This window comes from Monodelphis domestica, chromosome 2 (genome assembly GCF_027887165.1).
Source record: "Monodelphis domestica isolate mMonDom1 chromosome 2, mMonDom1.pri, whole genome shotgun sequence".
Taxonomy (NCBI): domain Eukaryota; kingdom Metazoa; phylum Chordata; class Mammalia; order Didelphimorphia; family Didelphidae; genus Monodelphis; species Monodelphis domestica.
This window is the reverse complement of record NC_077228.1, coordinates 157958702-157979793: the sequence shown is the minus strand read 5'-3', so window position 1 is coordinate 157979793 and position 21092 is coordinate 157958702. Positions and strand designations below refer to the sequence as shown.

The 21092-nt window shown below is 37.6% G+C and overlaps 1 protein-coding gene across 12 annotated transcripts in view; it reads right to left on the bottom strand.

The window, feature by feature from the left end:
- The window catches only part of SIPA1L2 (signal induced proliferation associated 1 like 2), a 274744-nt gene that overhangs the window by 40259 nt on the left and 213393 nt on the right, over positions 1-21092 (bottom strand). For all 12 annotated transcript variants that reach the window (XM_007481608.3, XM_007481611.3, XM_007481612.3 and 9 more), the window contains 5 exons: positions 7752-8009; positions 5820-5903; positions 4184-4284; positions 3633-3736; positions 652-1040 (listed from right to left, as the gene is read on the bottom strand). In XM_007481608.3, coding sequence (XP_007481670.1) covers positions 652-1040; positions 3633-3736; positions 4184-4284; positions 5820-5903; positions 7752-8009 — 936 coding nt within the window. The remainder of the gene's footprint in view (positions 1-651; positions 1041-3632; positions 3737-4183; positions 4285-5819; positions 5904-7751; positions 8010-21092) is intronic.

Genomic DNA, 21092 nt, shown 5'->3' with positions numbered 1-21092 from the left:
AGTCAATCTTCACTCCCACTTTGAAGAGGAAGAGGAGGAAGATAATATAGGATCAAAGTTTTTCCCTTTCTAGCAACTTATAGACACTGAATTGGAGTAAGGAAAGAATAACTGTATCTCAGGAAGCCTTCCTGAACCACTCCTCTTAATTCCAGGGATTTCCTTCACCCCCACCCCCCACCCCCACATTAAATTACTTCCTACTTAACCTCTATATGATTTGCTCTGTATATTTGTTTAAAGGTTGTCTCCCTCATTAGACTGTAAGCTCCTTCAGGACAAGGATTGTCTTTTGCCCCTTCTTATGATCCTAGCATTGAGCACATCTTGGTACCTAGCAGGCGCTTAATAGATATTTATTGTTCTATCAATCAATCACTCTGAATATATGTACACATACAATAGAAGTATATAAACATATACGTGATACATACAGGAACACATACATATATGCGCCTACCTACCTACCTATCTATCTATCTATCTATCTGTCTGTCTGTCTGTCTGTCTGTCTACCTATCTGTCTGTCTGTCTGTCTGTCTGTCTGTCTATCTATCTATCTATCTATCTATCTATCTATCTATCTATCTATCTATCTATCTATCTATCTATGTATTTCTGGTTTCTGCCCTTGGGCAGAGAGCAACATACCTGGAATGAGAAGATATTTCACTGAGGTCGCCCATGCTGCCCTCGGCGGTGTTGCTGACCGAGATGGCAGAAGGATAGCTATGAACGGCATAGAGCTTGGGCTGCTCCTCCTCAGGACCAGGCACTTCTGCAGAATCAGCCCACTGCTCTGCCCGACTGTGCATCATGGACCTGCTGCCCGTCAGATGCAGGGGGCCCATCATGGAAGTGGACATGCAGGGGGTCGTATCGATGCCACTGTCGGTGGAGGCTCCTTTAATATAGGTTAATCCCAGCAATTCAGGGTCCATCAGGTCTCCAGAACCAAAGTGCTTGTCATCACTGTTGCTGGATGTGTTACTTGAAAGGGTGTTACTGCTGGAATGACTGGAACAATTTTTGTCTCCAATCTTAAGGAGGGAAAAGAGAAAGCATTTTTAACATTTTTATTCCATTGCATAAATTATATTTGGAGATTATTTTTATTCTAAATACATATATATATATAATTGATTATTTTATAATAAAAATATAAATAAATATAAATATATTACATAATATATTTGGAGAATAATTTGATTTATATGATATAATAACATTATGTTATTGTATAATATAAATTCTACAAATCCAATTACTGTCCAAATAATCAAACCCTGCTCATCTGCCACTGACAAGAGGGATATAAGACTTAAAAACAGCAATCCTGGGTAAAGGGCAACAGATATCAGGAAATCAATCAATAAGGAAGAGTCAGGTGGCTCAGGGGATGGAGAGCCAAGCCTAGAGATAGGAGGTCCTGGGTTCACGCCTACACTCACACATTTCCTGGCTGTGTGACCCAAGGCAAGTCACTTCACCTTGACTGCCTAACCCTTTTGGCTCTTCTGCTTTGGATCCCATATTTAGTACTAATTCTAAGATGGAAGATAAGGGACAAAAAAGTAAACCATTTATTAAACACCTACTATGTGCTAGGCATTGTACTAAATAAATGGTTTTTTAACACGTTTTAACATAGCCAACAGGCTGCAAAAATAAAAACCAGAAAGCAGTGAACAAGCTTATTTTGGAAAAGAATATACCCTCTCAAAGTCTACTTCCTTCCAATTTCCTCCACCTTACACTCACAAAATAAATGAGTTTCCTCTTTTGTGGGCAGAGGATAGTCATCTGAGCATGAAGCGCAGGCATGATGTCACTGTCCAAATGGCCATAAAATAAGACATATAAGCAAGGACAGTGTATACACAATGGACATAGACATGTGATTTGTAGGGGTAGGGCTTGTTTTTAATGGGACTGTGCTCCCATGACTTATGTAGTAGAGACGATAGTAGGAACAGAATATTTAGGTGGTTTGACTCTGTTTGGCAGAGAAAGACCAGGATTCTGGCTCTGTCTGATCAGAAGCAGTTATGATTACAACCACAGGCCGATGGAGCTTTAAGTTCCTTAACTTGTGTCCTTTAAGCATCCTGGTGAGGTTGGTGCTATGATTAGAGAAATAAAGTGACTTGCCCATTGTCACTGTTAGTACTTGCCTGGGGAGAGATTTGAGCCTGGGTTTTCCCCACACTAAGTAGCACTCTCAATTCATATTGCCTTTAGAGGAACTGGGACAAATAGTGCAAAAGAAAGGATTTTACTTTCTCCAATCTGGCAATGCTCATACTGTTATGGCCTCCAAAACTGGGAAGGGATCCTGCCCTGAATCTATTTTTAAAGTAGTTTGCCCTCTATTCTTCCTAGATCTTTAAATAAATCTCAATGATCTTTTTAGCAGATGCCATTATTTCTAGCACTCGCCCTGTGCTTAAACTACAAGTAGGGGTTAATAGATTTAAGGTATGTAGAAAACAAAATAAAACTGGACAGAGTAAGGTTTTGACTTTCATTGCAGTAAGAAAGATTATTCAGCCAAGTGGATACATATGGAATGTGATCAGCTGGTGAAGATTTACATCTTTCTTAAGATTTCATTAAAACAAATCAAGATAGTGATCACTATTTCACATTTTTCATTAATGTAATTTGTAGTTCAAAGGTTAGTCTGAGAAACTTCAAGGCATCAACAAACACCTGGGTTCAAATCTCTCCTGAGATATTTGCTAGAACTTAGAGCCTGGTCAGATGTGGAAGGCACTCGAGTCATCCATTGCATCCAGGGCCATCTCCGTTCATCCAGACTTTTGTCTTACTACTGGACTGCAATGACTGAGCAGAGTGAGGTTGACAGCTTTGTGCACCTCTTCCATGCTTAAATCCAGTTAACATTTTAATTGAGACATCATCCCATCATGCCATTGGTCCTCTTTGAAAATGAAGGACAAACAACAACTAGCTTTCTGAGCCTGGTTAATTAGTGGTCATATACCTTAGGACTTATTAAATTTTAATCTGTTCATGTAGAGTAAGTTTATTCATCCTAATACAACCTCAATTCTATTGTGTAGTCACTTCTAGGATACCTTTACTTTAAAATTTATTTCTGGAAATATATAGTAATAACTAAGAACAGAGGGATTCTCTTTTTATGCTTAATTATAATATGTATTAATTTTGCCTTTATATCAATAAATTTCTTCTCATGCACCGAACATCTTAAATGATGATTATTTGATCTCAAGTTGTACTATAGAACTTTCTGTTATGTATTTTGCTCTTTTTTCTATTTAAAAAGTGTTTGCATTAAGAAGAGGAGTGGTTAGGAGAGAGAGTATCATAGTTACATACATCTCCAGTTATAAGAATCAGAAGGCTGTAGTTCTGTTTTTAAGCCCTGACTTTTGTGACCTTGGGCAAGTCATTATTCTCTATAAAGCCTAAAATTCACCTCTGTAAAATCAGAATAAAAATACTTTTTTAAAAAAATTTCTTCCCCTTGAAGGTTCTTTGTAAAGATGAAGAGTTATCTTTTAAGCACCTGGTCTGAAGTCTCTGTCATATGGATTATTAGTTTATACAGACAAGCAATTTAATCTATGAATAAAAAGACTTACATGAGAAAGCTTATTTGGAGAGTCTTTGCAACTTCCTTCTTTCTGTAGGGCTCTCTCCTTATAGGAACTCAACACTTTGGAAGGTGGTCCATGCCATTTGGTTTCTGCCACAAATGGAGAGAAGATTTGAGTTCCCAATGTCTAAGTTTAGGAAAATTCTCAAGGTAAAGAAAGATACCTGCAGAAGGAATGATCAGGTGGGAAACCAGAGGACTATGATTCAAGAACTTTGTGGTCTCACCAAGATGGACTCTTTATAACATATTTACAGCTACCAGAGTCATTTCTACTTCCGACACTTCTGCCAAAGCCAAACCACAGCTCCTACCCGTAGTTCCTTGGAGGAGAGGTCCCATCTCATTCATCTTTATGTGCCCCTTGTTGACTGCACCACTTCATTAGGTGGTTTGAAGAAAAGGCTTGGGAAATCTTTAAGTGCCAGAAAGCGGGAGGACTAGTGGCTGTTAGTAAATGCTTGGTTAACATCAACTGGATGAATGGTCATGCAAACAGCGGAAGTCCTTAATGAACTGTGTGGTGTATAACATTACCAGAAAGTCTAGTTCCTTCCATAATTTCTTCTCGCTCCCTGGTTCCTTCACACTCCAGTGGACCGGAACTCTGGTGTTCATGGAGTAAAGGAGACTGGCACCTAAAGAGAAACAGAGAAATTAAGGTTCTTGTTTTGAAATTAAACCAACCCATAATCATGACCATTCTTTATGTTTCAAATTTCCAAAACAATAATGAAAAGAAAACCCTACTTAGAAGCCATTTCCTCGTTAAAAAAAAAAAAGAAAAAAGGTATATGCCTGTCAGATCCAACCCAACAGGGTAGCTAAACGTGTCTTGAAGTCTGCAGAACTTTACTGAATTCACCAAATAGTCTGTCAGTAAGATCAGATGGGAGTTGTAAAAGGTTAAATAACCAGTGTCACATGATGAATCGGTGGCAAAATATAGCCAGATCCATCCAGTGTGCATTTACTATTTAGCTGTCTTGATTTTGTTGCTTCCTTTAAAATTAATCATTTTCAAAGGCAGGAGGGAAAAATATTTGATTGTTTTTTTGAGTAGGAGAGAGGTGGGCTCAGATAAGAAAACTCTAAACAAAATCCAAACTTAGAAAAAATTAAAAACAAATTCAGAGTACAAAAGGCTGTGAAGAAAAGGGTTGTGTTAAAAATGTATCAAATGAGATATTCGTAAAGTATTTTGCAAACCTTTAAGGGCTATGTAAATACTTGCTATTATTATTAATTAGGAAATGATTACTTTAAAATGTTCATCTATTTATACAATTAATTTGTGAACAGTTTTCAGGAAATCATGAATATTTCACACAAAGTGAAATGAACAAAATCTTAGTATACAAATATCTAATTCTAAACACAATAGAAAGAAGCAAAAGGAATGGATACAGAGCTTTTCTTTTGCACATAAAAAAAGAGTAATATAAAACCTTTTCTCTCATGCTAATATTTGGCTTGGTCATTTTCTAAATCTTTCCTTTGAAATGGCAGAGTTTAGATTCTGTTGCAAAGCAACACACCAACACAGAGTTATTAGTAGCAATTACTACTCTGCAGAAGTCTCACTAGATGAGCATTTTTTCCATTTTCTTCCCATGAAATTTATTAATGTTTTCTGTGTTATTAGCATCAATCAATTCAGCTGTCACTATGTTCACAATGAACCATATGACTTTGCTCCAGTCTGCTCCTAGACACTATGCATATAAGACCAAGGATATTTAATAGCCAAATGTGCCAAAGCAACAACATTCTGCTGCTTGGATAACATGTCAAATTCCAGGGAGCTGTCACACACCAAAACCATTTTCTATAATTCTGAGCAGTATTTTAATGGAAAAAAAACTACATTAAAGAAAACTGGGAGTTTACTCCTCCAGTATTTAAATGAAAGCTACCAATAGCTGGTCTTTCTAGTTCCCTTACAGTCTTAATTTTCAATTTTAAGTTTTAATTTGATATAAATTATAAAAGGGGAGAAAAAAGTCTCCCACTCACTAAAAAAAAAAACAAAAACAAAAAACAAGAAAACCCCACCCTCAAAACAAGTGGGGACTCAATGTTTCCCCAGCATTGAAATGTCATTTAAAAAAAGTGTGGTTAAATCCAATTTAGAAAACAGGGGACTATTAATGCAATAGAAAATCATCAATACCCGTCATATCCCACTTGCTGTCTCCAATGGCTACTCCCGCTGGGTCCTGGGTCACTGGAAGATGACTGGTTGCTCGGGGAACTTCTGTAATGTTGACTAGAATCATTAACAGTGCACTGAGGTTTTTGTGGAGTTTCAACATCTTGACCTGGCCTGTTTTATTTTACAAATAAATTCATTTTTTTTTTACAATTACAAAGAGAGAAACATGGTGTGATGAAAAAAAGGGGGAAAAAAGAAAACCCAAACCATTCAGAACAGGATAATTAAGCCATAAGCAATTAAGAGTTGATTATAATGAGATATGTCAGTTGCTTTATAGTTGGGAATGTTACAGTGAAAAGAAATATGTTTAGAAACAAAACCACCCTTAATCACCTACAGAACTCCGTATAAAGATTCCTGTGAAATGCTGAATATAAGAAAATAGGAAGAGAAGAAAAGAAAAGATTATAGAATTGGGATAAGAACAGCACCAATAGGTTTTTCATTACACTTTATGATATTCTGGTGAGCTCTATTCATTTTCAAATGATCATCACTTTTCATTGTAATCCTGTTTCACTGAGAGCACAATTTGCCCATGAAACACAAAAATGAGTTAATGTTGTGCATAGGCACAAAAAGGGATAGCAAATTCTTTTGCTACAAGATCTATTCTAGACATTGTTTTATTTATTTATTTTTACCATATACTATCATAACCAAAGTATTTTGAAGAAATCTGTCCTTCATTTTGCTTCAATAGAGGGTTTTATTTTGCACGTGGACATCAAGTTATGCTGATGGGTCACTCTCCTGTATTGCCTGCATGTATCTCTAGTGTGGAATAGTCACTAAATTCCGTGTATCTTTAACTGAACCAGATTCAATGCTCTTCCTTGGGCAGAGAGAGTCTAGAGAGAATGTGAGTCTCTTGAAATTTAATGAATAAGGAAAGAGAAAAGAAGAGTAACAGAACATTTGGCAAATCAACATGTTGAAGGCTCTCTTATCAATTACTGCACTTCATACACAGCCTGTCAACATTGTGTGGAGAAACAGTATACTTTAATGAGAAGAGGCACAGGGAAGAAATACTTCCAAGCTTCAGGAATAATACATTAAGAATAGGAGTTGATCAGATCCTTCACAAATAAATTAACTTTATTTTGCTATTTAGTGAAGTACCTGAGCCTGTATGTATTTGTTCAAATGAATTCATATGATACATAGATACATACTTACCCACTCACTATGCATGTGTGTGCATCTATATATATATATATACATGTATGTCAATGCCTGTGCATATATGTGTATGTATATGAACTCTGTATGTATATATATAACAAAAATTTAAGTTACCCAAGTTAAACATTCTAACCATTCCATAAGCATTTCAAGAATACAGTTACAAGTTTTAAACACATGCTTTCCCTTTCACTGACAGTAATTTACTTCAAATAGTAATTTGAAAAAAAATTTTACTATGCTTGATTTGAAGAAGGAAAGGAAAGCATAAGGACTCCTGATGATCAGAGAACTTCTTGAAATCATACCCAGGCTATGATCATGGGATTTAATTATTAATTTTGCAGAGGATAGTTTTGTTTATTTATCCTTATTACTTACCTATGTAGGCTCCTGACATAAGAGTTTCCAGTGTATCTAAGCCAGGATGCTTAGAGCACAAATAACCTAGCAGTTTCTATTTCACAAGAAAAGGAGCCACCACTGTTTACTCTGCTTTGGGAAACAATCTGCTTTTGGGGCGGTTTCTGGTTCCCTACTAGGGATGACCATCACACCCATCACCCCAGGCTCCTTCTGACCTTAGCCCATCTGTCTGGATCACTGTTTTGAAGAAGCTAATTTATGAGTGACTGAAGCAAAGAAAAGTCCTAGCCTAGAAAAAGGAAGCAGGAGACACTCAAGAATGAAGGATTTTACCTCGTGCCATCTGGCAACTTTCTGTCAAAGGATGTGCTGCGAGGAATAGCGGTCTGAGCCTGCTGGAGAAGCTGCTGGCAGGGCAGCCGGTCAGATGTTCCCAGGATCGGGGAGGCACGAGACAGAGGCTGCCCAGCAGGAGTCGGGACCCGGTGCCAGGTTGTATTCCTCCTGAAAGGGGTTTTGTACTCACAGGGGGTACCTTCACTGTCGAGTTTATATTCCACCATTGGGATTCGGCACAGCTCAGAACATCCCCTATAGAACCAAGAGGAGATGTGGAATCACACACATTCCTATACTCATCTATTTGGTCTAATTATTTCTTTCCAAGGTTCATCCTCTGCCCAGGAGAGAAAACCAATGGAGGCACCATTGTGGGTAGTGCTGTGAATCTCACCCAAGTGAAATCAGAAGGTTCTGAATTCCCTACTTGTATTCTAGTTTCAAGTATCAGTGCTTAGGGATGTGACAGGGTCATTCCTCAAAAAAATCAAAACCACCCAAACATTAATAATAGGAAATAACTACCATTTGGTTCAGTACAGAGTCGTAAAAGCATCCTTGCTCCATCCCATGACCGTTTCCAATCTTTTTCTAAACTCTTGCTATAATAATAAAAATAAACATTTACAGAGTACTTCATATTTTGCCAGGCACTATACTAAATGCTTTACATTTATTATCTCCTTTGACCCTCACAACAACCTGGGTAAGTAGGGGCTATTATTATCCCCATTTTACAGATGACACCTAGGCAAAGAGAAGTTAAGTGATGTCAACTTGAAATCTGAAGACCCCAATTTCACCCCTATCCCCTGAAAACTCACCCCAAGGGAAGTCCCAGACTCACCTATTTCAGACTGAACTGAATTGGGTCTGAATTGGGTGAGTTTGGGACTTGAGGGGCAAAATTGGAGTCTTCAGATTTCAAGTTGACAGTGACTTGCCTAGAGGCATACTGCACGTCTTTCAGATGGAGATCCTGGCACGGTACTCAATGCTACCTCTACTATTGGCAATCTAAAGCCTAACTTGTTACTAGGAGCAGTGGATGTAAAGTGTGGTAACAGAAAAAGCTAGGTTGAAGTCCAGGCTCTATGATTTATTAGCAATGTATTTATAGGCCAGTTGTTTTTATCATTCTCAATTTCCTTCTCTGTAAAATGGTGATCTAAAGATTTACAAAAAATGTTGTTTTGAAGAAGCTCTTTGCAAACTCTAAAGTACCAATGTGAGCTAACTGGTATGGTAGAGGCATGGTGAGACAGAGGACTTGTAAGCCAAGATGCAAGAAACAAGCTGGGGACCTAACCTTCCCGTCAATCAAGAGGAAGCTTCCAAACAGAATGTTCCCAGGAGTTGGCAGTTGGGGGTTTCTGGCCACAGAGAGAAGAAAAAGCAAAACATTGGCTTTGACTTTGTTTCTGTCTCTCTCCATGCCTCTACCACACTGGATGAGAGGAAGTAGAATCTAAATGAATAACAAATATATTTATAGATAATCAATTAATAAACATTTATTAAGTACTAAGTGCCAAGGCACTATGCTAAGTTCTAAGGATATAAAGAGGGGCAAAAGACAGTCTGTGCCTTCAAGGAACTTATATTCTAACAGAGTAGACTATATGCAGATGAATATGTCCAGAGCAATCTGTGCACAAGATAAAAAGAAAATAATTATCAGAGAGAAGGCACTAGAATGGAGAGGTGTTGTTGGGAAAGGCTTTCAATGAAAGATGGGATTTTTGTTAGGCTTTAAAGGAAAATAAGGGTTGACTATTTTAGAAAAAGGAAATGGAAAATGAAAAATTATATAATACTGAATGTGATACTGATTCAATCATTATATCATGACTTAAAAAGAACATTAATCACAGTCACAAAAAAGTTTTCTAGTTCCATGATAGGCTGTTTTGAACTTCTCTAATGGACTTGGCTTATATTATGTTTTTGAGTAATATGTGTTTATAGTTCTGTCTGATAGACTATAATAAGCTCCATGAGGACAAGAACTATGTTAAATAAACTGTTACCACCACCCCCTCCTTAGTATTCTGTATAAAACAGGCACTTAATTGTTTTTGCTTTTGAAGAATGGGTTATAATAAAGTCATTCTTTTCCTTCACAAAAATGACATAAAAATGAAGAATATGCCTATAGAATTTGGGACCTGAGAAAATACTTCAATGAATTTCCAAATTTCTTATCACACTCATAGAATTTATAAGAATACCATATACTGGCTTCCCTGGCTTTTTTCAAGTCTTAACTAAAGACCCATCTTCTAAAAAAATTCCCAATTCTACTTAATCTTAGCATCTTCTCTCTGAGATTATCCTCAATTTATCACATATATATCTTGTTTGTATTTTCCCTCCCTTATTAGACTGTGAGCTACGTAAAAGGAGAGCCTTCCCTACTCCTTTCTTTGTTTCCCCAGCATTTAACAAAGTGCTTAGCACATAATAGGTACTTAATAAGTAATTGTTGACAGAATACTTATAATGTTGTGTAATAACTCCAGATTTTAGTAAGATATCATAGATTTTTTTAAAATTACCCATCTCTGAAAAAAAATTATATATGGAACATCTGTCCATTTAAAACTAATACACTCTTCCTTGAAATGTCATTCAGATTTTTCTCTGAATTGCATGTTTGTCTTAGAATGTCCTGGAAGGCTCTATCAGTGATTAGACAACAGTATAAAAACACCCAGAATCTATTCAAATAGAAGGGGGGAAAAGAATGAGAAGACACTATTCAAATTCTGTCTTCTTCCTTTGTGTCTTTTATCTCCTTCTGTTTGGCAGAAACCACCCCCCCTTTTTTTTTTCATTTCACATCTTCCAATAGAGACAATTTCAATGAATGCATATGCTTAAGTTTGGCCTTGGCTGCTCAACACTGTCTTCTCAAACACTTTCTGCAGACTTTCTTCAGGGATGCTATAGCAGAAGTTATTCAACACTACTGTCTTTGAGTCTGTTGGTTTGCTGTTATTCCCACTCTATGAATTATTCTTTCCACCTCTTGAGTGCTCTTGTCCTTGACTTTTCTCTCCTGCATATTCTAGAATGAGTACTTGACCATCAATCATCAGCTTCCTATTTCTCTTCCAAGGCTTTGTCTATGTCTGCTTCTGGCTTAAATTCAATGCAGGGCATTCCTTTGGGTGTCCCATCCTTTGTGCCAACCAGTAATTCATCAGTAATATCTTCAAACACTTCTTTGAGTTCCTCCTGAGTTATCATATAAGGCAGATTCTGGACAAAAAAACATCCTTGCATGTCAACATTTTTGTTCTCTTTTGCCTCTTACTGATTGCTTTTCAGAGCTAAGGACTTTGAAGTCACTGAGTGACAGAGCTTTTTCCATATCTTCAGCTGATTCAAATCCAACAGAGTTAAACTTCCTGGTGGTGCCAATGTAGACATCCACAATGGTAAGCCCTCCCTCCCCCCACTCCTTTTTGCAAATAAGTCTGTTATGCCAAGTTTTTTAGCTCAGAAATAATTTTGAAATTCAGGTTACCAGTGAAGAGACTAAAATATGTAGATTACCTCAGCTTCCAATTTCTGTTTCTTGGTTTTGAATTCTTTCTGTTTACCCATTTCTTTTTTCATAATGCTTCTTTGATGGGCTCTTCCTCTTCTTCCTCATCATTTTTCTCTTCTTTCTTCCCTTTTCTCTAATTCATTGACTTTTCCAGCTTTCCCAGAAGTGACTTTCAGTGAAATGGCCTTCCCTTCGGCAGGTGCAGTATCCATAGCTTCTTCTGCAATCATCCTCATCTTCCTCATCTTAATCCCTATCACCTTCCTTCTCATTTTCAGAGTCTTGCTTGGTTGGAGCTACCCCCATTTTTGTGGTTTCAGGTAGCTCAAATGTTTCATCCTCCTTATCTTCATGGTCCCTTTTTTTCAGATTCACTATCTTCATTCTTGCCATTCTTCTCCATTTTTGCCCTTTTGGTTGGTGGTGGGGAGCTCTGCTTTGGCTGGAACAGCTCCCTTTTTTCCTGGTGTGGTGACAGCTTCGCATGGGGTAGCCTTTTCTTAGTAGACACCATAGTAACTTTCTTAGTAGGAGTTAATCTGCTATCTTGGTGGACATGGTGACAACAAAGGTTTTTTTTGGCTAATGAGACCTTCTCTTATTATATTATAGTTATAGCTCTTTTGTCTTCTTATGAGGGATAACAATCTCTTCTTCTTGCTTCTATCTTCATTTTCTGACATGTACTCAACCTCACTGTCGTTTATTCACTTTAGGGAAGGAGCCACTTTCTTTGGCTCACCTTGATTTTTAGTAACCTTCCTAAGCCCCACTATGGTAGCACATCAGGACGAGGGGGAAGAGGCTCAGGCAATGTCAGTGGTGGTAGAGAGCACAGGCATGTTAGGCATTGTACAGTTCAGAGCAACAATAGTTTTTTGCTTAGGCTTTGAGGATTTAAAAAAAATACTTAGTGTGGATAAGATTTTAACTTGTTTACATTAAATAAGGTTAAGGATGCATTTCCCAATTCCCCTACTATGTTGAAATGTCAGGACAGAATCTCAAAAGGGCAAGGAATAAAGCAAAACCATTCTAGTTAAGAACAAAGCCAATAAATGTATGGCAAATGAGGCAAAGCCAAAATAGCTAGTCTAATTTTATACATATTTAAATATGGCAATGAAACATATGTTAATAACATATACACAGTATACAGATCAATAGCTTCAGAAGAAAAATACTAAATGAAATACAAGCATAAAGTTACAGCATTAAGGAAAAATTCTAAACCCTTTAAAATATTTCTCCCCCTTCTGGTACCAGCAAACATGCTAAACTGTTTTCTTTAAATTTAAAAAAAATCTGTAAACACTAATTCCTTCATAATATATCAGCAAAACAGGGAGTGGGAAGCTATGATACTTTATGGACAGGAAAATCATAGATCTAGCATAGAATCAGGAAATGCATCCTTTGCCTTATTTAATGTATACAAATTAAAATCTTATCCACACTAAGAATTTTTTTTAAATGCTCAAAGCCTAAGCAAAGTGACCTGTCCAAGGTCATACATTTAAATAAGCATCAGGAACAAGACAAAAACACTTTCTAGTCTCCTAATTTCTGGCTCTATACCTTATCCGTTACTATATTGGTGACCTAAATAGTGACAGGTGTTGAAAATGAGACATCTGAACTCAAGAGAGACCAAGAAGAATGCTGAATTTGTACATGCAATAAATATTTCAAGGTCGTATGGCAATCAAATTTAATGGATGGCTCTTATTTTCTAACAACTGAAGGTTTTAGGGCTTGATGTGAAGCACTATTAAATCCTGCTGCTAAGTGAATTAAAATGCAGCATCTAGAGGATTCTAACAATTCACAACATCTAGCCACTCTTTAGTACAATTCATCTTGCTACAAATCTGAATTTTCCTAAAACACCAACACTTCCCTACTCAAGAACTTCTAATATATTTGGGATAAAGGTCAAATTATTGAGAACATCATACTAGATCCTCTGGGGCAGCTAGGGTGTCATAGTGAAGAGAATGTCAGTCATAGGATCAGAAAGATCTGAGTTCAAATATGACCTCAGATACTTACTGGATTGTGTGACCCTTGGCAAATCCTATTTGCCTCAGTTTCCTCATCCATAAAATGAGCTAGAAAGATACTCTGGTATCTTTGCCAAGAAAATTCCAAATGGGGTTACAAAGAGTCAAATGTGACAGAAATAAATGAATAACACTAGACTCTCCAATACTTGACTCCCAAACTTTTCCAACATTGTCTTCAACCAGAATATGGAGACAGCCAAAAAAGTCTAGTTAGTCAACGATACCTGCACATCCTTTAATACCTTCCCCCCAAACTTCAACCTTTCCCTGGAACTCCTTTCTCTAGCCAGCCTCCTGTGACATGGATTTGTGGAATCAGGGAGAGAAAGGGGCCCGATAGCATTCCTCTCATGATATAAGTGACTTAATCTTTAAATGAATTTCTATTTCCATGTATAGTGAGCAGTCAAGGCTATTCTCTCATGTTTAGGCTTCTTCTTCTATCACAAGAGCCTAGAGGGCTGACCATGGAGAAAAACAAAACAAAAAAAAGCAGCCAGAATGGAGGCCCAGGAGACAAAAAACTGAGAAGCAAGTTTTTGCTCTCTCTTATGGAAGTAGATGTTAAAAACTTCCTTTTCAATTTCTCTAGAAATCTTAAGATATGACTACCTCTAGTCTAAAAATCCTTTTCCACATTTCCTAATGTGAAAGCATGTAGAAAATCAAGAAAGAAAGGCTGAAAGGAAATGGATTAAGGTTGGAAAACAAAACCTCTGGTCTGCTTAAAGTCCTGGTCATCTCCACACTCAAAAGCCTAAGGAAATATCTTCTTTTTCATTCAGAAAGGAGACTCTTTTAAACCTTAAAAGGAATGATAAAAAAAAGGGAATTGCCTAATTGAAGTTGAAGATGAAGTGATTACTGTTTGGTACTGCTAATTCGGTTAAATGGCAATTCAATTAATATTTGATTTTAACATATCATGAGAGTTTTCCTTTTTCTTTATGATTCCAATCACTGTCTCAGTTTGTCTTTGGATGAGAAGTATGTCCAAGGGCTTGGGAGGGATAGTGAGGGTGAGGAGAGGTCACTTATGCCAGTCTGTACATTTTTCTTTCTACACTAGCAATTCTTGAATTATGTTAAATTAGTTTTAAAAGAGTTTCTGAAAGACTTGTGTCTAACAATGCATAGTATTTTCCTTTGACTTATTCTCTAAACACAACAAACTGTACGGTTCCATTTCGATATAGTTTGTTACCTGGACCAATTAACTGTCCTTTTCTCCCTCTCTTCATTATCTACTCTAATTCCTAATAAAAAAAATAGGCTTGCAATTAGAGCTCACTCACCTGAAATATTTTCTCCAAGTCAACTAACTTCTTCCTTCTATGGCTTTTAGTAACAATAAAGCTGTCTTTTTATGTTTCCTAAAATTTGTGAGCTGTGAGGTTCGATCCTCTAAACACCAAAAGCTTTTACTGCTTATGTCAATAATCTCAGCCAGTGATCAGAGTTGGAAAAGACCTTTGTCCAAGTCCTAAGGCCCAAAGGTAGAATTCCAAACCCTGAGCCACAGCCATGACAACAACCCATGTTTCATGTTTTGGGGGCTCCCACACCCCCCGGGGTTTTAGTCTCTCTTCATCAACCTTTCTATCATTCAACTTCTTGAAGGTGCAAATAGCATCTTAAACCTCATTATATCCCAAGTGTCTACAGTAGCAGAGGACAACAAAAAAGTGTGACTGAATCAGCCCAGCCACATTGGAGCTCTCTTCAATGCCTTTCACTCCACTAACTGCCAAATTGTTAAAATGCTCTCTTTCTGCATCATCTTTTGCCTCGGCCCCTTTCTCTGCCACTCCCAGAGACCCCCATTGTAGTTCAGACCCTGTTCATCTTTCCCTTCCCTGGACCATGGTAAATAGCCTCTCATTGGGTCTCCTTTCTTCTAGGTTCCCACCTCTCTAATCCATTCTCCACATAGCTACTCAATGACCAAGGCCCTCCTCAGATCCAGAAGTTCCAGTGGCCCCCAGCTGCCACCAAGATGAAATATCAGCTCTTTACCTTGACATTTAAAATCCTCCCCATCTGGCTCTCATTTGCTTGTTTCTGGGCGCATCAGGCATTACAACCTTACAGACGCTCCATGGCTGAGGCAAATGGGCTTGCTTGCTCTTTCTGTTCAAAAGAATCCCATTCCCTGTGTCCATGCCTTTTTCCAGCCTTTTTTTTTTCCTCTTGCTCTCACAGCATCTAAGTCCATTCAGAGATTAGCTCAAGGGACTTTCTCATTCCCCCTGCAATGGTTTTGCAGGTACCTTGTATATGCTTTAGCTTTTACCAACACATGAATGGGCTTTCTCCTGTTAAAATGTAATATCCTTGACAGCAAGGGATTTATTTGGTTTTTATTTTATTTCCGGCATCTGACACCACTGGTTGGCCCTGAACTGATCCCTGTAAGGTATCTTCAACCAAGCCAACGCTGAAAAAAAAAATATGAACAAGTCACAATTAACGAAAAATTTAGGGCTAACTCATAGGGACTTCTAGCCATCAGAGGCGCATTTCTTACTCAGCTTGATGGCTCCCAGAGAAGCAATCTCCTGATGCTCTCTTTTCCTATATTCAATAGATCAATAAAGTACTTAAGTTCTTTTAGTCTGGAAAAAATATATATTTGATGTCATTTACAGTCACCCTTGGGTTTCCACTAACAAGTTACATACCACAAATAGCACCATTAACAAGTTCGGAGTCAGCTCACCAAGCCAATTACTCCAGTTTGTCATTCCAAGATGAAGTCCGGGGAAGTTTTGATAGTGGAGTGTTAAAAGGCAAGCATTTTCAGGTTTAATATGCTTATATAGGAAGCAGTCAGCATTAAAAGCCCTGCAACCTTTCTAGTCTCATTCTAGAGTTAACAAAGGGCTTTCTAAGATCTTCCACCTTTAAGGAACTATATGAAGCTTTTAAAAAATTACAGCATAGTATTCCAGAGGAAAGCAGAGGGGCTTTTGTACATACTGATTCTGATCCAGCTGCCTCGACAGCCACATAAAAAGTCTGCTTTTAAATGCAATAGAATGATGTCTCCCAGCCTATCTGTTGAATTTTCATTTACAATAAGCTCACAAATCCACTGTAATTGCGAATGCCAGTATAGCTTAACCATATCATGACTATGTTCTCCTCTGTGTTAAAAACAAAACAAAACAAAACAAAACACCAAACCTTTATAATTATAGAAACAAGCAACAAGAAATAAAGAATAAACTCTCCTCAGGAGTTTTAAAAATCACAAAAGATATACAAAGAATCAAATCTTGAAATTAACTCTCTTTTCTTCCCATTAATTTAAATATCTATATTAAAATCCAAATATGCCATCTCATAATGGTGAGGTGAACCTTTATTTTTTAAAACTTACCTTCCACCTAAAATTAATATGTGTATTGGTTCCAAGGCAGAAGAGTGGTAAGGGCTGGGCAGTGGGAGTTAGGTTAAGAGCTGGGGAACATCTGAGGTCACATTTGAACCCAGCACTCTCCCATCTTTATATAGGCCTGCCTCTCAATCCACTGAATCATCTGGCTGTCCCCCATGACCCTTTATTTTTTAAGGCAGTCAGCAGTGCAGTTTCTCACAGGGGTTGCTTGACAATTAAAAGGGTGCTCAGCTGTTGGGAAAGTGGATCACCAGAAGGGCAGCCTTCAGGGGAAGAACTATTTTTGTCAATGGCAGCTCATGAAGACCATCCATTAAAGTAAGGAGGAGTTGAAATCTAACCTGGTGAAAGGAATGACCACACCAACTAAGTCACGCATCCTTCTGAGTCATTGAAAGTGATTTCTCCTGCTATTCAACTCTTAACTGTACAGACCAATATAGGGGGATCGATAGCTTCATTTCTCAAGTAGGAAAAACTAAAATAGCAACTATTTGGCTTTGGAATAGGAGGTGTATTATATATTTTTTCTAGTTCTTTCCCTGTAATTTGTCTTATCCACTTTTCTAGAAAATCAATTTTCTTTATACAACTGACTTCTACAAGTATCTAAATTTAACTCATTATCCCCATTGAACCTTAGGATAAAAAAGGTATCTGTATGATGCTGAGGAAGTTATTTAAGATGGCCTCAGTTTCCCCATTTGTAAAACAAGCCTTCTGGACTAGATTTATTTGTTCATTCATCCATTCATTTACTAGTCCTCTCAAGTTCTAGATATAGGACCCTCTGATTTCCAAATGTTTGTAAGACATTTCTAGCTAGACTTCTCATGGGTCCCCTAATCAAAACAGATCCAAAATACCAGAATGCCCCCAATGAAAACTTCTCCATTCCTGCCAAAGATCAATCCCTCTAAAATAAAACAAAACAAAACAAAACTTCCTGGGTTTAAAAACCTGGCATTATCTTGGATTTTTCTCTCTTACTCAACTGCATTCCAAACACTTCCTAAATGTGGCCAATTCTACATCCAAAGCATCTCTTGCATCTGACCCTGTCTCTCCACTCATAATCCATTATTGGGTTAATTTACACTTTCTTCATCTCTCACAAAGTCTGGTATAATAGCCACCTAATTGAGCCCACTGCCTCCATTCTCTGTTTCTTAAATCTATCCTTCTGAAATTATTTTCTTAGTGTAAAGGTATACAAGAAGCTAAATTGCCAAAGTCATAATCCCCAGAACCAAGGTCTCTTTCCCTGACACTTTTGGACTCCTTCCATTATATTTTGTGGTTGTTTTAATATGTCTGACTCTCTGTGACTCCTTTTTAGGAGTGTTTTCTTGGCAAAAACACTATGGTTATTTAATTCTTTTTCCAACTCATTTTATAAATGAGGAAACTAAAGAAAAGAGGGTTAAAGGATTACCTGTATGATTCCTGACTCCAGACCCAACACTCTATTCACTTGTTCATTATATACACTAAAAGAGTTGGAAAGATACAACTACCATACAGAGAGAAGAGTGGCACAGAGCTAGCAAACTGTCTTTGCCCACTGCTGTTCTTTGCATTACTCTAGGCAAAACATTTCACCTTTAGATCAATCTCAGTTTCTTAATTCAAAGATGAGGTAAGATGAAGTTTCCACTTTTTTGCATAAAATGAGAAAGTGGGGTACATTCAATTCCTTCTGGACCCTTCCTATTCGTAGTACTGACTCAGATCTGGGTTTGATTATACTGTTTTTTGTTTTTTAGTGGGAGGAGAGGAGAAAGCCAGGGCAAGTGGCCATTTAAGCTTTTGACTATAAAACATTTCTCTGGGAGCTGTCATGAGGACAATAGTCTCTAATAAGACACTCTCAAAGTTTGATATTTAGAGGGAAAATCTTAAATAAGTGAATAATGACCTGAAGCTTCTGCTGAGAATCTGAGTACTATATTATGCTGAAGATAAAACACAGACAAAATCAAGCAATTTCCAACATCTTAACTATACCAAACATACATGCAAATTATCTTTTCCATTTCATTAGTTGGTACCCTGCTGCCCTCCAAAGAAATTCACTCAAAAATAATTTGATTTAAAAAAGAGCTAATTTTCTTCACAACTAGCAAATGATCTGGTGCTCAATCTAATGCCACTTATAACTAGGTGACACACTAGATTAGAGTAGAGTGCCAGGGCTGGAGTCATAAAGACCCATTCTTCCTATCAGGGCTCAGGCACTCATTTGCTGTGTGATCTGAGGCAAGCCACTTTCCCCTGCTGACCTCAGTTTCTTCATCTGTAAAATGAACTAGAGAAAGAAAATGGCAAACTTCATCAATATCTCTGCCATGAAAGCACAAAATGGGGCTAAGAGGACTTGGACATGACTAAACAAAAAATTAAGATGAATCCTAAACATTGTAGCATTTGCTTTATCAATTTCCTGGACAAAACCTTCCACAAATACAATCTTTTAATTATCTCATCTCTAGTTCTGCTCAGACTTAGATCTGTGCCTACGAGGCTATTCCCAGAGAGAAAGGGAATCTCTTTAAGGTTGGACACACACGATTTCCAGAGGTGGAGCCAAGATGGAGAAGTAACTAGAGCAGCAGTACCATTTCACCATGAAAATCCTCTCTGACCAAGATCAAAATATCACCCAAAATGAATACAGGAGTGAAAAAACCAACAAGGTGACAGAGTGAAACAGCCTTCAAAAAAAGAAAAACCAAAAAGGTAGGCAAAGACCACCGGGGAAACTGAGGTGAGAGGGGAGCAGAGCTAACAGGAGGCTATGACAGGGAATGAAGAGCCAAGAGCAAACCACAACCCCTCCCACCCCCTCTCTTACATATACATACACACATACACAAACACACACACACACACACACACACACACACACACACACACACACACATCTGCTGCCACAGGTTCCTAATTTAATTACAAGCTAATAGTCAAACCCTGAGATCCTGCCTGGGCAAATAGTGGTCCAAGCCAATCCATGCTCCTTGAAATTTCAAAATTATGGAGAAGTCTGGAGTCCCAGCCTGGGGTGAACATAGAATAGTATACCTGTCAGATCTGTGGGAAAGAAAGGAATTCAGGACCAAGCAAGAGACAGAGCACATTGCAAAATGTAAAATGAATGACTTTGATTATATCAATTAAAAAAGTTTTGTATAAACAAAACCAATGCATCCAAAATGAGAAGGAAAACAACAAACTGGGAGAACATTTTTATAGTAAAACTCTCTGACAAAGGTTTAATTTTCCAAATATAAAAGGAACTAAGTCAAATTTACAAAATATCAAGCCATTCCCCAACTGACAAATGGTCAAGGGACACGAATAACCAGTTTTCACACACTGAAATCAAAACTATCAATAAATACATAGAAAAAGTGTTCTAAATCCCTCCTGATTAAAGAAATGCAAATAAAAACAACTCTGAGGTACTAACTTACACCGAGTAGACTGGCCAATATGGCAGCAAAGGAAAGTAATAAATGTTGGAGGGGATGTGGCAAAATTTGGACACTAATACATTGCTGATGGAGTTGTGAATTGATCCAACCATTCTAGAGGGCAATTTGGAATTATGCCCAAAGGGCTTTAAATGAATGCCTGCCTTTGATCCAGCCATAGCACTGCTAGGTTTGTACCCCAAAGAGAAAATAAGGAAAAATACTTGTGCAAAAATATTTATAGCCACATTCTTTGTGGTGTCAAAATACTGGGAAATGAAGGGGTATCCATCAATTGGGGAATGGCTGAATAAATCGTGGTATCTGAGGGTGATGGAATACTATTTTGCTAAAAGGAATAAGGAAATGGAGGAATTCCATGTGAAGTGGAATGACCTCCAGGAATTGATGCAGAGAAAAAGGAGCAGAACCAGGAGAACATTCTACACAAAGACTGATACACTGTGGCACAATAGAATGTAATAGACTTTTCTACTAGCAACAGTGCAATGATCCAGGACAATCCAGTGGAACTGAAGAGGAAGAACACTATCCATATCCAGAGAAAGAACTGTGGGAACAGAAACGCAGAAGAAAAACATAGGATCAATCACATAGTTTGATGGGGATGTGATTGGGGTTTTGATGTTAAAAGATCTCTCTACTGCAAATATGAATAACATGGAAATAGGTTTTGAACAATGATATGTGTATAACCCAGTGGAATTGCATGTTAGCTCCTGAAGGGGGGCAGGAAAGAATGGGAAGGGGTTTGGAGGAAGGGAATCATGAATCATTTAACCATGGAAAAATATTCTAAATTTTTTTTAGAAGGATGGA